The sequence below is a fragment of the Mytilus galloprovincialis genome, chromosome 12, assembly GCF_965363235.1.
Source record: "Mytilus galloprovincialis chromosome 12, xbMytGall1.hap1.1, whole genome shotgun sequence".
Classification (NCBI taxonomy): Eukaryota; Metazoa; Mollusca; class Bivalvia; order Mytilida; family Mytilidae; genus Mytilus; species Mytilus galloprovincialis.
The window spans coordinates 78142032-78156572 of record NC_134849.1 but is presented as its reverse complement, the minus strand read 5'-3'; the positions used below and the strand labels follow the sequence as shown (position 1 = coordinate 78156572).

The 14541-nt window shown below is 32.8% G+C and overlaps 1 protein-coding gene across 3 annotated transcripts; it reads right to left on the bottom strand.

The window, feature by feature from the left end:
• Positions 1 to 1271: 1271 nt before the first annotated feature.
• LOC143054932 (14-3-3 protein beta/alpha-1-like) lies at positions 1272 to 14238 on the bottom strand. Of its 3 annotated transcripts, none has more exons than XM_076228030.1 (5): positions 13819 to 14236; positions 7829 to 7976; positions 5779 to 5942; positions 5377 to 5472; positions 1272 to 3665 (listed from the first exon to the last, which is right to left on the bottom strand). In XM_076228030.1, exons 1-5 carry the CDS (start codon positions 14131 to 14133, stop codon positions 3606 to 3608), a joined length of 783 nt encoding a protein of 260 aa, XP_076084145.1. In that variant the 5' UTR covers positions 14134 to 14236; the 3' UTR covers positions 1272 to 3605. The 3 variants fall into 3 exon arrangements, with proteins under 3 accessions (XP_076084145.1, XP_076084146.1, XP_076084147.1); XM_076228031.1 differs by lacking the exon at positions 1272 to 3665 and adding an exon at positions 4057 to 4187 and having other exon boundaries at positions 13819 to 14238; XM_076228032.1 differs by lacking the exon at positions 1272 to 3665 and adding an exon at positions 4203 to 4269 and having other exon boundaries at positions 13819 to 14238.
• Between the last annotated feature and the right edge of the window lie 303 nt (positions 14239 to 14541).

The window sequence follows — 14541 nt, the reverse complement described above, 5'->3', positions numbered from 1 at the left end:
TTACCAGGCTGGTGATACAGTAAGTCATGTTAGTTGCAGTCTGCACCGTTAGCCACTAGTTCAATGCCCAAAGACTAGTATATATAGATTTAATATAGTCCTATATAGTCAAATTACCAGGCTGGTGATACAGTAAGTCATGTTAGTTGCAGTCTGCACCGTTAGCCACTAGTTCAATGCCCAAGACTAGTATATATAGATCCCAACCTTCCTTTAGTGGTATTGAACCTTCTTATAAATTTCATAGAGATCCATTCACTAAACAAAAGTTATTGTCCTGAAACTACACAAATGCTTATTTGGGCCCAACTTCCTAAACCATTGGGATGACAACACCAAAAATCAATTCAAACCTTCTACCTGTGGTATGAAACATTGTGGTACAATTTTAGAGCAATTAAAATACTTATACTCAAGATGATATCCTGAAAGTATAAAAATGCTTGTTTATGGCCCCCAATTACAAAACGGTTGGGACCATCATCCCCAAAATCAATCCCAGCCTTCCTTTTGTGGTATTGAACCTTCTTAATAAATTTCAGAGATTGATTCACTTAAACTAAAGTTATTGTCCGGAAACCAATGTGTCTTCTGAAGACATCATACCATTATATGAACGCAAATTTTTTTTGCAGTCGTATAAAAGGTATTGGCACAGACTGAATTTTTATAAACTGTGTTTTACTGAGTGTATTGCTATGCGTTTCTTTATTCTACATTGGCTAGAGGTATAGGGCATCAGGGGGAGGGTTGAGATCTTATAAAACATGTTTAACCCTGCCACACAGTGCCTGTCCCAAGTCTGGAGCCTCTGGTCTTTGTTAGTCTTGTGTGTTTTTAATTTTAGTCCTTTTATTTGTTTCAGAGTTCAGTGTGACGTCCATTTTCATTGAACTAGTACACAATTTTATTTAGGGGCCAGCTGAGGATGACCTCCAATTGTCAGATTTTCTAGCTGCTGCAATAAAGACCCATTGGTGGCCCTGGCTGTTGTTTGCTCTTTGACATATTCCCCATTTCTATTACTTAAATTTAACTATGACCACTGAGGCCCCTGCAACTTTATTGAAATGGTGATCTCTGCATTACTTTTTACCATGATAATGGACCTTGTTTTGTTTTATTTTCAAGAGCTGTAAACATAATATTTCTTTGTCCTGGCTTCATCTTTATATCTAATGAGAAATTTTAAGCTGATATATTATTCCTTTAAAATAAGACAGCTCAATGTGTTTTTTTTCAATTGTTTTGAGTGAACAAATAAAACAGAGTATGTAGACAAAACATTTATTCATTTATGATGTCTTAATAACCAAATCATACAGGCCATGTGTAGAACACAAAAAAAGCGTGAAAACCCGGAGTCCACGGTAGTTTTTAATAAATATTTCAAATATCATGGCTTCAACATTAATATTCCCGATTTTTCCCAAGTTCAGTAAGAGCTATGTTCCTAAATTGAACAACTTTATACTAAATTTATTTAATCTTTTAACTGGCCCAAAATTTCATACAAAAGCAACTTTCTAAATTGTAACCTTTTCAAATAGAGACAACTCTTACAAACTTAAGAACTTGGTAAAAACTTTGGGAATTACATAAAATAGAGAATGACTTTTGTCTAAATATGTCTCACATTTCTTAGAAAATATTTGTAGACATGCACTATTTTTCAAACCCCCTCCCTTAAAGCACCATTTTTTTGGTTTTTTCCCCTCCCCAACCAGAATCCCAAGTGTAGTTCATTTCCGTAAAGAATGAATAAAATTGAATTTTGACACAACAGAAATGTGGACATACCTAGATTCAAGTCATAAGAGAACAAAGTCAAAGACAAAAAAGGTTAAAAATTTATAGTTCCAAATACATAGATAAATATAACTGAACAAATTTGGTTCATTTTAAACAGTACAGATAATACTTGGAACAGTTAATTTTCTTTTTAATCGAAGGCTAAATAACAAAATTTAATTGAAAATGCACCAGTCAACTAATCAAATCATCTGTACGCATCAGATAAACATAACAAAGCCCTACTCATTTAAATGAAATAAGTTATTACCATGACGACATATTCTACACAACAGTTATCATGTGATATTAAACAAGTCAAAGGTCATCTCATTTAACCAATGGAAAATGCTCCTCTTCAACTTGTTAACCAATGCAATTGGTTGATTGTGGTATGCAACTGATTGATCGACTGGCAAGAGTATGAAGCTCTTCAGGGGTTCAAAAATAGTTTATAATGTTTCACATTAACAAAATTTTCAACAGAACCAATTACAAATTTTAGTAAAAAATCTGAGTCTTATAAACGTTATCAAATAGTCCAAACAAGAATGGTTTTCTGTTAATTCTAAAGCACTGATTCCATTACATGTTAGATATTAATAAACATTTTTATTGTGCATAAATTTACAATGAACTTAGGTGGAAATTTTGACTGAATTTAAACCATTTGAACCCCTGTTCAAGCCATTTTTTCCCTGCTGACCTTGCAACAGCTTATAACACAAGATATTTTTTGGCTTCCATTTGACTAATTATTGGGAGAATAAAGAAATTATAATATTATATAACTACAAATACATCTATAATTCTTTCTACTTGAGAATAATACAGTAATAAAAAACAGACAAAAGCACTTAAAGATTGACGAAGAAAAGAGAAACTTTGGTGCACTATGGGTAAAAATAATCTTGGAAGAAATTTGCTAAAGCACATAAGTGTAAGTGTTCATTTTGTTAAAACAGATCTATCATTCTCATCACCGAGCATATTGGAGCATATTGGAGCATATTGGAGCATCTCCTATTCATATTTTTGTAAGCATCAGTCTCCTCCAAGAATGCTCACAGAGCAAAGACAAAAAGAAATAATTTTTTAAATAGCACAAATAAGCTTGTTGGGGAAAAAAATCTGCATTTTGTTAAATACGAACGACTCATAACCCTGAGAACAAAAAAAATAAAATGAAGTGAAGTGGGCATATCAAGTAGAGAAATAAAAAAAAAAGGAAAAAAAAACCAAAAACAACAAACATAGTAAAACACAGGTATATAACCTGCTGTCACCGACACAGTACAGTTAACAGTGTAAAAGTATATAACGTCAAGCTTAACATGCTTTCCTAGTTCACCAGAATATAAGAAATATATGATCACTTTTTGATTAAACTATGGTTAATTTCTTATCAGATAATACTTTTCTATCAATTCTTTACGCGATACATTAAAATGAAAACCATCTTCACTCATTCTTGCATGAACAAAATCTACGTTGCCATAGAAACAAACCTCTTGCTGTTACAAATTATCACAAAATTGAAATGGCTAAACTGACAATTTAAAGTCTTTATTTGTTTTCCAATTGAGTAGTAGAACCTAATATTAAATCCTGAACGAACCTTAAGACCAAACATTAACTAGTGAAGACTTCTATGTAGTAACTATGGCAACATGAACTTGACAAAATGATACTAAAAATAAACCAGGCAGAATTGAAGTATATGAGACTATTGGTAACAGCATTCTCTCACACACATACGATCTGAGGTCATACCAAAGTTTCTGTGTGAATGACACGTTATGATAATGATATAATCAATTGGCTTCTTGCTGATCAGCATCATCTGCATCGGCTTGTGTATCTGATGTCCAAAGCTGGAAGAACAAATAAATAAATTATAATAAATATCAACCATCATCGGCTTGTGTTTCTGATGTCCAAAGCTGGAAGAACAAATAAAATAGTTTATAATAAATATCAACCGTCATCTGCATCGGCTTGTGTATCTGATGTCCAAAGCTGGAAGAACAAATAAATAAATTATAATAAATATCAACCATCATCGGCTTGTGTTTCTGATGTCCAAAGCTGGAAGAACAAATAAAATAGTTTATAATAAATATCAACCATCATCTGCATCGGCTCGTGTATCTGATGTCCAAAGCTGGAAGTACAAATAAATAATTTATAATAAATATCAACCATCATCTGCATCAGCTTGTGTATCTGATGTCCAAAGCTGGAACTTGGAAGAATAGATAAATAATTTATAATAAATATCAACCATCATCTGCATCGGCTTGTGTATCTGATGTCCAAAGCTGGAAGAACAAATAAATAGTTTATAATAAATATCAACCATCATCTGCATCGGCTTGTGTATCTGATGTCCAAAGCTGGAACTTGGAAGAATAGATAAATAATTTATAATAAATATCAACCATCATCTGCATCAGCTTGTGTATCTGATGTCCAAAGCTGGAACTTGGAAGAATAGATAAATAATTTATAATAAATATCAACCACAAGATATAAGGCAGAGTTCTCAAAATCTATTAATATCTGTAGTGTTCCCTGAAGAAAAACTGTTCATCCTCACTACTATTTCTATCACAAAATACCAAAATTATTTCAGTTTTTTTTCAAATTTTGGTGGACAACTTTTCTAAAACTCTGGTAAGACCTATTCCATTGTATGTAGGAGGATAGGAAGGGACTTTTTAAAATATCCATACAACCAAGAACCATTTTTATAGAAAATTTTACATAATAGTAAAAACCAATTCTGAAAAAAGAAAGATGACCCACATTCAGTAATTAAACTTCCCTTCCTACCCTCCCACATACATTTTAAATGGAATAGCCCTAATGCAGGGGCGGATCCAGCCATTTTAAAAAGGGGGGGTTCCAATTATATGTCCCCATTCAAATGCATTGATCGTCCAAAAAAAAGGGGGGTTTCAACCCCCGGAACCCCCCCTCTGGATCCGCGCCTGTAATGCAAACCTTTCAAATGAGAGTTAATTATACATTTGAACAGCACCAAATATTGACATATCTACAGAAAACTCTGTGAAACTGTTTATAATACTGTTCTGTTACAAAAATTATATATATAAAATGGTAAGCCATGTTTAATGCAAGAGAGTTGCAATGTAGTGGTTAGCGCATCAGACTACTAACACAATAGTTCCTAGTACTATCCCCGATCAGGGAAGAAAATTTCAGGGACTGAATTTTCGGCTCTCCCTTGATACTATTTGTGAGTATGGTCTTGAGAAACAATGATAGTCCGTCGGAAGGGGATAATAAATGACTGACCTGTGCTGTCTTGTATGATTTTTAATTTTAGTTTCTTGTGTATAATTTTGAGTTTAGTATGATGTCCATTAACACTGAACTAGTATATATATTTGTTTACAGGCCAGTTGAAGAACGCCTCCAGGTGCGGGAGTTTCTCACTGCATTGAAAAAACATATTGATGATCTTCTGCTGTTGTTGTCTCTTTGACACATTCGCCATTTCCATTCTCAAGTTTAATACTATGTTTATAACCTTCCAATAATATAGTAAACAGAACTCACCGTTAAATTATCTCTCAATAATTGCATTATTAATGTACTGTCCTTATAAGAATCTTCATTTAATGTATCTAATTCTGTTATAGCTTGATCAAAAGCCTGAAAAATACAATTTGTCAATATAAACATACAATGTGTACACATAAAAATATGTTGTATGAAAAAATACACTACATGTATGTAGGATCACATGACTCTTTCATTCTTGCATAAAACCATTTCTATAAATATAAACAGGCTTTTATTCCAACTTTTATACAATAAATTACAAGTCAAAAAGCCCAACCAGCAACTATTTTAAGGTATTACCACATTTAATTTTCACGAATTTGCTATTATACATTATCCATAATCTGGAGAATACATGGTACTTACAAAATGATATGAATCTTAGACAATACTTACAGATTTAGCTAATTTACAAGCTTCTTCAGGTTTATTCATTATTTCATAATAGAATACAGAGAAGTTGAGAGCCAAGCCTAATCTTATAGGATGTGTAGGTGGCATATGTTTTAAAGCTTGTTCATATGCTTCTTTATAAGCTTTGTTGGACTTTTCCATAACCTCTGAAAAAAAGATAAAATGTTAAAATTATTATAACAATAGCATGAATAGTCAGCATTTATATGTTCTATTAACAAGCATGATAAGTTCAATGTGTACTTTAACAAGAGTTTTTAGATTTTTACTGACTTTCATTTGAGACTTGTATCATGTGTATACTGTATTCTGCTTCAGTATAATAATAAGAATATGTGATATGATTGTCAATGAGGCAACTCCCCACTTGCTACCAAAAGACATTAAAAAAACAAACAACTTCCCTGTACAGCCTTCAACAATGAGTAAAATTAACAAAAACACTACTATTAAATTGAACTGCTCTACCTAAAAACATTTCATTTCAATTCAAACCTGGTACAAACAGACACGGACAGATGAGGCCCTCATTTGCAAATAAGATAAAGCTAAAAAGGGACATAACTTGTAACTGAAGAACAGTATAAGTGATGCTTCCTAAATTTGTACTTGAATCTTGATCTGAAGTGTATGGTAATAAGTATTGTGTATAAGTTTCATAACACTTAATTTTGGTTGAGGCAAACTAAAGTTAGAGAATGGGTACAATAAATTGTAAAGGGACATAACTCTAGTATGGTTAAAGTTCAAAAATTTAAATTTGATGTGTTTTTTTGGTAATAAGCATTTTGTATAAATTTCAGTAAAATATGCAACTTTATTTCAGTTTGACCAAGTTTTCAACAAACCAAAGCGCCATGTTTGGCCAAATGAAATTGAATGTGTGGTTCCAGTTACATCTAAAAATAAATGGGGAATGCGTCCATGGGACACAGATGATGCCCCCTCTTGCATATCATATAAATTTATAGAGGGACATAACTGAAGAAAGGTAAAAGTGTTGCTTCCCAAATTTGTACTTGATCTGAGTTTTGTTGATATAAGTATTATGCACAAGTTTCATAACCTTTGGTTGAGGCAAACTGAAGTTTAGAGAATTCGAACAGAAACCAACTTTGGAACTTACAGATGGACAAGGTTCAAACTAAATAGCCCCTCCTCTACAGTGTGGAAATAAATAATTGAAACAATTAAGCCTATTTCAAGAGGTGTTCTCTTATTTTTAGGTTCAACATGCATCCTTTTAAGATTAGCTAGGTAAACACATTCTAAAGCATGTCAAGAAGATGGTGACCTGAAGACATGGTTTTGTTTAATATAGCATTAGAGAGTGTTTTTTTTTTTTTATCTTTTGATCAAACAAAGGATTAGATCTAAATGTAATATTGGTCATGTTATTGTTAACTATTTTTTATTTTATAGATGAAGAGAAAAGCTTTCCAGTACTGACAAGTAAAGATTGCTATCAAATGCATTGTACATGTACAATGTATTAAGAAATGGAACAAATTTAGGCAATGATGCCTTTAAAGGGGTCGAGGAGATGATGAGACTGACTGGTTTATTGGTGTTTTAGGGAGACTGACTGGTTTATTAGGGCCACTTTTCATTGGAGAAAGCCGGAGTGCCCAGAGAAAACAATGACCTTCAATAGGAAAACTCACAAATCTAGTCAATGAAGATTGGAGTTGAGTGCACCCATACGAGTGGGCTAGAACTCACAAACCTCAGTGTTGACTGGCTTATGATTTCAGTTTAAGAACTGCTTAGACCACTTGGCCTCCAATGATGAGAATGTGTAGATTTCAACATCATTATTTACCTTGTTTACCCTCAGCCCCATCCTCATCTGTAACCTCTGTCAGATATCAGTAGTAATCTCCCTTTACGAGGAGATCAATAGATCATTTGAGTACAATGTATTTACCTTGTTTACCCTCAGCCCCATCCTCGTCTGTAACCTGTGCCAGATATCGGTAGTAATCTCCCTTTACGAGGAGATCAATAGATCATTTGAGTACAATGTATTTACCTTGTTTACCCTCAGCCCCATCCTCATCTGTAACCTCTGCCAGATATCGGTAGTAATCTCCCTTCATTTTTAAATAGAACACTTTGCTTTCATTTCCACTATCTGTATCTTCAGTAGCTTCTTTTAATAAATGTTCATCAAGCAGATGCTGTAAAAAATGAAGAATTAAAAGTGAATATTTACTTACATGTTGACAACAGTGTGTTGTAAAAGTAGAAAATTTCCCAAAGTAGGATGTCGTTCGGAGGACAAGCCTGCAGGTGTTAACAATTGTTCATGTATACTATAAGTTAGAGTACATTTAACAATAATGAAATTGTACATGGGCATAACTCTACATGTTCTAGAACAGTAAATGTGATGCCACCCTGATTCACACTTGAACTGTGTTTTGTTGAAACAAGTGTTGTTTATAAGTGACATAATATTTGGTTGGGTTAGGCTAAATAAAAATATATGTGTGGTTCCAGGTACCCGAACAACCCTAGTTGAAACCCCCCGACCCTAGAACTTTTTTTTCATTTCTAAAAATAATTTTTCAAATGATCGAATTTTGAAGATTGCGAATTTGATTAATTAAATTCATAGATTTCAATCAACTGAATTTCCATCAATAGTATCTGTTATCAGGCTAACATGCAACAATTCATATCAGAAGGCATTCAAATGAACTACAATCATGTAACAGACTGTTTATTTTCCAAACAAACATGTAAAATAGTGAACTTCTGGTTTGGGCTTGTATAATACCAGAATCAAATCAGGGGAACACCAGATTTTTTTCCAGATTTTGACAATCCAAAAAGAAATATTACATAAGAAATTTTAAAAACAAGAATGTGTCCAAAGTACACGGATGCCCCACTCGCACTATCATTTTCCATGTTCAATGGACCGCGAAATTGGATAAAAAATATAATTAGGCATTAAAATTAGAAAGATAATATCATAGGGAACATGTGTACTAAGTTTCAAGTTGATTGGACTTCAACTTCATCAAAAACTACCTTGACCAAAAACTTTAACCTGAAACATGCACTTTCATTTTCTATGTTCAGTGGACCGTGAAATTGGGGTCAAAAGTTTAATTTGGCTTTAAAATTAGAAAGATCATATCATACGGAACATGTGTACTAAGTTTCAAGTTGATTGGAATTCAACTTCATCAAAAACTACCTTGACCAAAAACTTTAACCTGAAACATGCACTTTCATTTTCTATGTTCAGTGGACTGTTAAATTGGGGTCAAAAATTTAATTTGGCTTTAAAATTAGAAAGATCATATCGTAAGGAACATGTGTACTAAGTTTCAAGTTGATTGGACTTCAACTTCATCAAAAACTACCTTGACCAATCAAAGAGCTGATAGCTCTGAAGTGGAAGAAGGTAAATAAAAGGTAACTTGAATTACCATAAAAGCAGCCCCACTTACCCAGGCTGCTTTGTTCCATTATCGTTAAATGTATTTTTTTTCTTCAAACAAGAAAAGGTCATAAGTACATGGATTTCCCATCCATACAATCATTTTCTATGTTCAGTTGACTATGAAAATTAGGTAAAATCTTTAATTTGGCAGTAATTAAGAAGATCATATCAAGAGGAACACATGTGTACTAAGTTTCAAGTTGATTGGATTTCAACTTCATCAAAAACTACCTCGACCATAAACTTTATAACCAGAAGCAGGACGGACGGACAGACTAGAAAACATATTGCCCATAAATGGAGCATATAAATAGTAAGACTTGTTACATACCTGCCAACTTTTGAAAGTTCCCATATGGGTTTTTTACTGCACAACAATTTTAAAGGTTACAATTTTTAGCGACATATTTTGCAAGATCTGGATTGTCTAGAAAAAGTGTCATATTTGTATGATGAATTTACATGCCTTTTCCTTAAGTCTGTTTGCATGATTCTAGTTATATATTAAATCGGTAGAAAAAATATACATGAAGCTAGCAGACCAGGGTTTATTTTCCAGATTAAGAATATTAGATGCTTGTTGAAATTTCCAATTTTGAATTATGCACAAAGATGGACCTTTAACAGGTTGGGAACAACACTCCAAATGAGGGTAACCTAACTGGAAGATCATCACAACCCACTGTAAAAAATGAACACAAAATAGAATTTTTCAATAAAATGCTGAAAATAGGCTTTAAAGTATTAAAATGCATTGCAAAAAACAAATATTTCATTAAATAAATTTAAGTAGAATATTCCTATGATATTCCTTTTCATATTGGATACAAATTTTATTGAGTCTACTGCAGACACTTTGTAGTCAAAGTGTTTCAACTGAGGTACTACACAGGCGTCATTATGGAGTAAAGGGGGTGGCGTCAAAAAGCGTCATTATGGAGGAAAGGGTTAAGTACTGAATGGTCAAAACATCATGTTTTTTTATCGACATAAATTTTGTCATAAATGTAACCAAATGATGTAGAAATTGTGTTTTTTCTTCAAATTTCCATCAAATTGTAATGTTTATAGTTCCATTATTGCCTCTCTATTTGAATAAAATAAAATAATAAGAAGAATCTGTTTCTTGTTTTGTTTTGTTTTTGACAAATGATTGTTCACTGCTAGCAAATGAATCATTATATTTATATATCTTATCTGTATATATTTTTGTTCATGTCTTCATCTCCTTATCATTTGTAAATGTATAGACAAATAAGAAAGAAATAAGCTCCACATGTATATTTGCAACATCGTAAATTAATTAAAAAACATTCTGTTGTAAACAAAATTATGATATAAACCTTGAAAGGAGGTCTAGATTGCTAAAATAATTTATAAATTTTAATTTTTTTATTTGTCCAAAATCATTTAAATTCATTTAATCAACATCCTTTTATGATTATTTGATTAAAATATTAATCATTTATAGTCATTTTACAATTTACATTTTTAAAAGCAAAATAACTGAAAACAGGATAAAACAAAGGGAAGTAACAAAAAAGTATTTCAATATTCCCAATACACATCGTTTTGATAACACAACGGCAGTTAGCCGGAGGTAAACATCGTTGATTACCAGTATGTTTGACACCCAAGCTGTCAAGTGAAGCCATATAATTATACATCTTCTTTGATGTTCAGGTAAAATTTAACACAGGTGTCAATTACACCCTTACAGTAGTAAGAAATGATCAAATATGGCGTCTGAAAAATTTCATACACGGGAGTTTTTTCTCCTAAACAGGAGGTTCACATGTATGTTACGAAGGGCATCTAATTCACATGACAAAGGAAAACCATGAATAAAGACAACACTTTATATATCCTTTTTATTTATATAAAAACAAAATCTTCTTGTCTGCAGGTTTGCAAATTCGTATCTTCAAGGGCGAACTTGTAAACAGGGCGAGTTGTGCCGATACCGAATTCACGCATGCGTAATACAAATATCTACAGTTAAAACATCCTGTTACAAGTAAACAAATAACGTTCATGTGGATGAGATGAAATCTAATAATTTACATAAATAAAAGGGTCATATTTACGATAGTGATTGTTTTACAATCATAATTTACAAATTAAATGATTCAGATGCCTAATCATGTGTAAAAATCGGTGTCAGGAATCTAAGTTGTTTTGAAATTGTAATACACGAAATGAATGCGGCATACGGAGACTCAATGCCAATGGTCAGCCCCTTAAGTCTTCAGAAGACTTGACGTCTTCTTCCACTAAAAACTTTAACCTGAAACTCCCACTTTCATTTTCTATGTTCAGTGGACCGTGAAATTGGGGTCAAAAGTTTAATTTGGCTTTAAAATTAGAAAGATCATATCATAAGGAACATGTGTACTAAGTTTCAAGTTGATTGGACTTCAACTTCATCAAAAACTACCTTGACCAAAAACTTTAACCTGAAGCGGGACAGACGGACGAACGAACGAACGGACGCACAGACCAGAAAACATAATGCCCCTCTACTATCGTAGGTGGGGCATAAAAATGAAAATCACTCTCCCTTTTAGGCATAAGTTTTACTTATAAAGAAATTTCCATTTTCCTGGCAAGGCAAGTGCTCAAATGCCTTCTACCATAAGTTACATGTAACCAGTAGTCTGATGCCCAGACTAGTAAAATTTTATTGAGACCAGTACATGCAAGTACAAATAAAATGTGTTTGCAAAAACTTATTAAGTCTTTAAAGGAAAATGTATTTTATTAAGTCTTTAAAGGAAAATGTTGGAATTTTGGTATTCAGTTTGGTAGTGGGAACTGGAAAAAGATTTTGATGCAAACTGCTGCAGCAGCAAATCCCCCAACCAGATGTGAAAAGTGCATACTCTACATGTACTTAACAAAGCTGCTTACCAAATTTAAAATCATTATACAGTCCTTTTTAGAAGCCAAAAAGAATTTGAAAAAAAAATATACACTTGTAAGGTTTAAGGTTAATTTTAAGTGCAGTTGAATGGTCTTTCTTTTAAAATTTGTAACAAGTTGTTGGCTTTGATTAGGCAATGTAGGTAAATAATATACCAAACAGCGGTCTGCACGGTTAGCCACTAGTCCGATGGCTAAGACAAGTAAAATTTCATTTGGACTGTTTGGCTCTATAATAAAAATGTTCAGGATATTGGTCTTGGACTAGTGGTTGAAAAAAGTTTTTGGTGTAGCCTGAAGAAACAGTTGCGAGAGCGAATGTCTATTAACTTGCATTCCATACCATGTGCATTTGTACAAGATAAGTCAAGACCTGACAATATAAAGTCCATAGATCATGACCAGAGATGAGAAAGTCAGGAAATTTTTTGTTCTGTTACTGATACATGTAGTAATGCAACCTTATAGAAAATATCTACTTTTGATCTAGTTCCTACGAAATTGACTCAAACAGAAAAGTTAACATAAAAAAATTGCTTATTATTTCAAACTCATGATCAGTAGACCATGATCTTAGGGGAAGTAAGTTTTATTATAATCAAGTTATAAATTAAAAAAACACCCCTTGTCTCTGCTTCCTTATTCTTTCTATTCAGATCCTTTTTACAATGTACATATATGGCAATATGCTGTCTAAAATTAAATGAACAATAGGAATAAACACAACCTTTTTATCTTCTATACAAATACAATTGAGAATGGAAACAAGGAATGTGTCACAGAGACAACATCCATCATCAAAGAGCAGAACATTTATAACTGTCTTGTTACTGTTATCGACTATTGATTGTTGTATTTAAATAATAGACCTGGTTAGATATTGTTTTTTCTCTTGTACTTTCAGTTTGTATACATAGGGAAAACATTAATACTAGAAAAAATGAGACCCATCTCAAATTTGAAAGATTCAAGCTATTATCTCATGTATTTGTACAAAGTGCACACTCAGAAATATATATATAGTGCATTAAGCCTTTTTTTAAATCCTTTGGTACAAGAACCTTCTATTATTTTTTAAGCATTTAACTACATGTATAACGTCTCAAGTTGCATACACCTACAGACTTCATATAAATGCAAGCCAAGAATAATGCATTTAAAAACTGCTGGCAATTTTAATATGGATACTAGTACTTCATAGTGGAAAATCACACAGGTTTGTCATTTTTGCATAATTTATGCAGAGTGCTCCATTATATAATCAGTGCTGCCAAGCTGTTGATTCTGTGAACAATAAGATAAATCATTGCATACTGCATTCAAGATGTCCACGGAGTGTCTAGATCTGCAATAATACTGCAGAGGAGATGATGAGCTCATGACTCATGCAAAATTTTTACATTTTTATCAATGACGCGGATGAATATACAAACACATGCCAATTTTATGATGATCCAAATTCTCGTCTTCCTGCACATGCAAAAACGATGCTATCTGAATCTGTGTATCGCGATCGGGTGTAGAATATATTTTCTTTGATATATAAACATCTATAACTTAAAGAAAACACAATAAAAATAAACATGCAATGAAAACTGCACGCAAAACGACACAACAAGAAACATCCGTCAACTTTCACTCACCAGAACGTCTTTGCAAATTTCTTGGAGTTCGGTTGTTACTTTGTTTTTGTAATCTTTAGCCAATTGCTGTTTCTTTTCTGTGCCATCAGTCTTAGATTCTATACTTGAAATTACTCTCCATGATGACCGCCGGGCACCAACAACATTTTTGTAGGCAACGGAAAGTAGATTCCTCTCCTCGTTGTTCAACTTCCTAAACTTTTCGACCACTTTTTTCATGGCCTCGGCCATATCATCATACCTTTCAGCTTGTTCAGCTAACTTAGCTTTTTGAACTAGTGTCTCGCGTTCCTTTTTATCTTCGACTTCCGACATGGTTAAAATATTTGTAAATAATCGAAATTTGAAGTCTACTACTCTTTACTCTATCTCCACCTTCCCAATATGGCGGAATACACTAACCAATCAAAGTACAGGTGACATCACTGATTCTTCCGCTACTCCTTTATTTTCATGGACTAAAATGATAAAGTTTAATTGTTTATATTCAATAAAAATATGTCAGGAAAGAACAATTCACTAAAAAGAATAAAAATAGTTATCGTTTGAATAATCGAATATATTATGCAGTGGGACTATTTTGCATCAAAATTCCTAAAACCTGGAAGTGGGTTATCTTCTCTTGAATTCCATTTCTTTCGATAGATTTCGGGGATTACATTCTTTCGAAAAGGTAGCCCTAACGTCACTGTTGCTATGTCAACTCCTAGCCGGGTGTCGAAG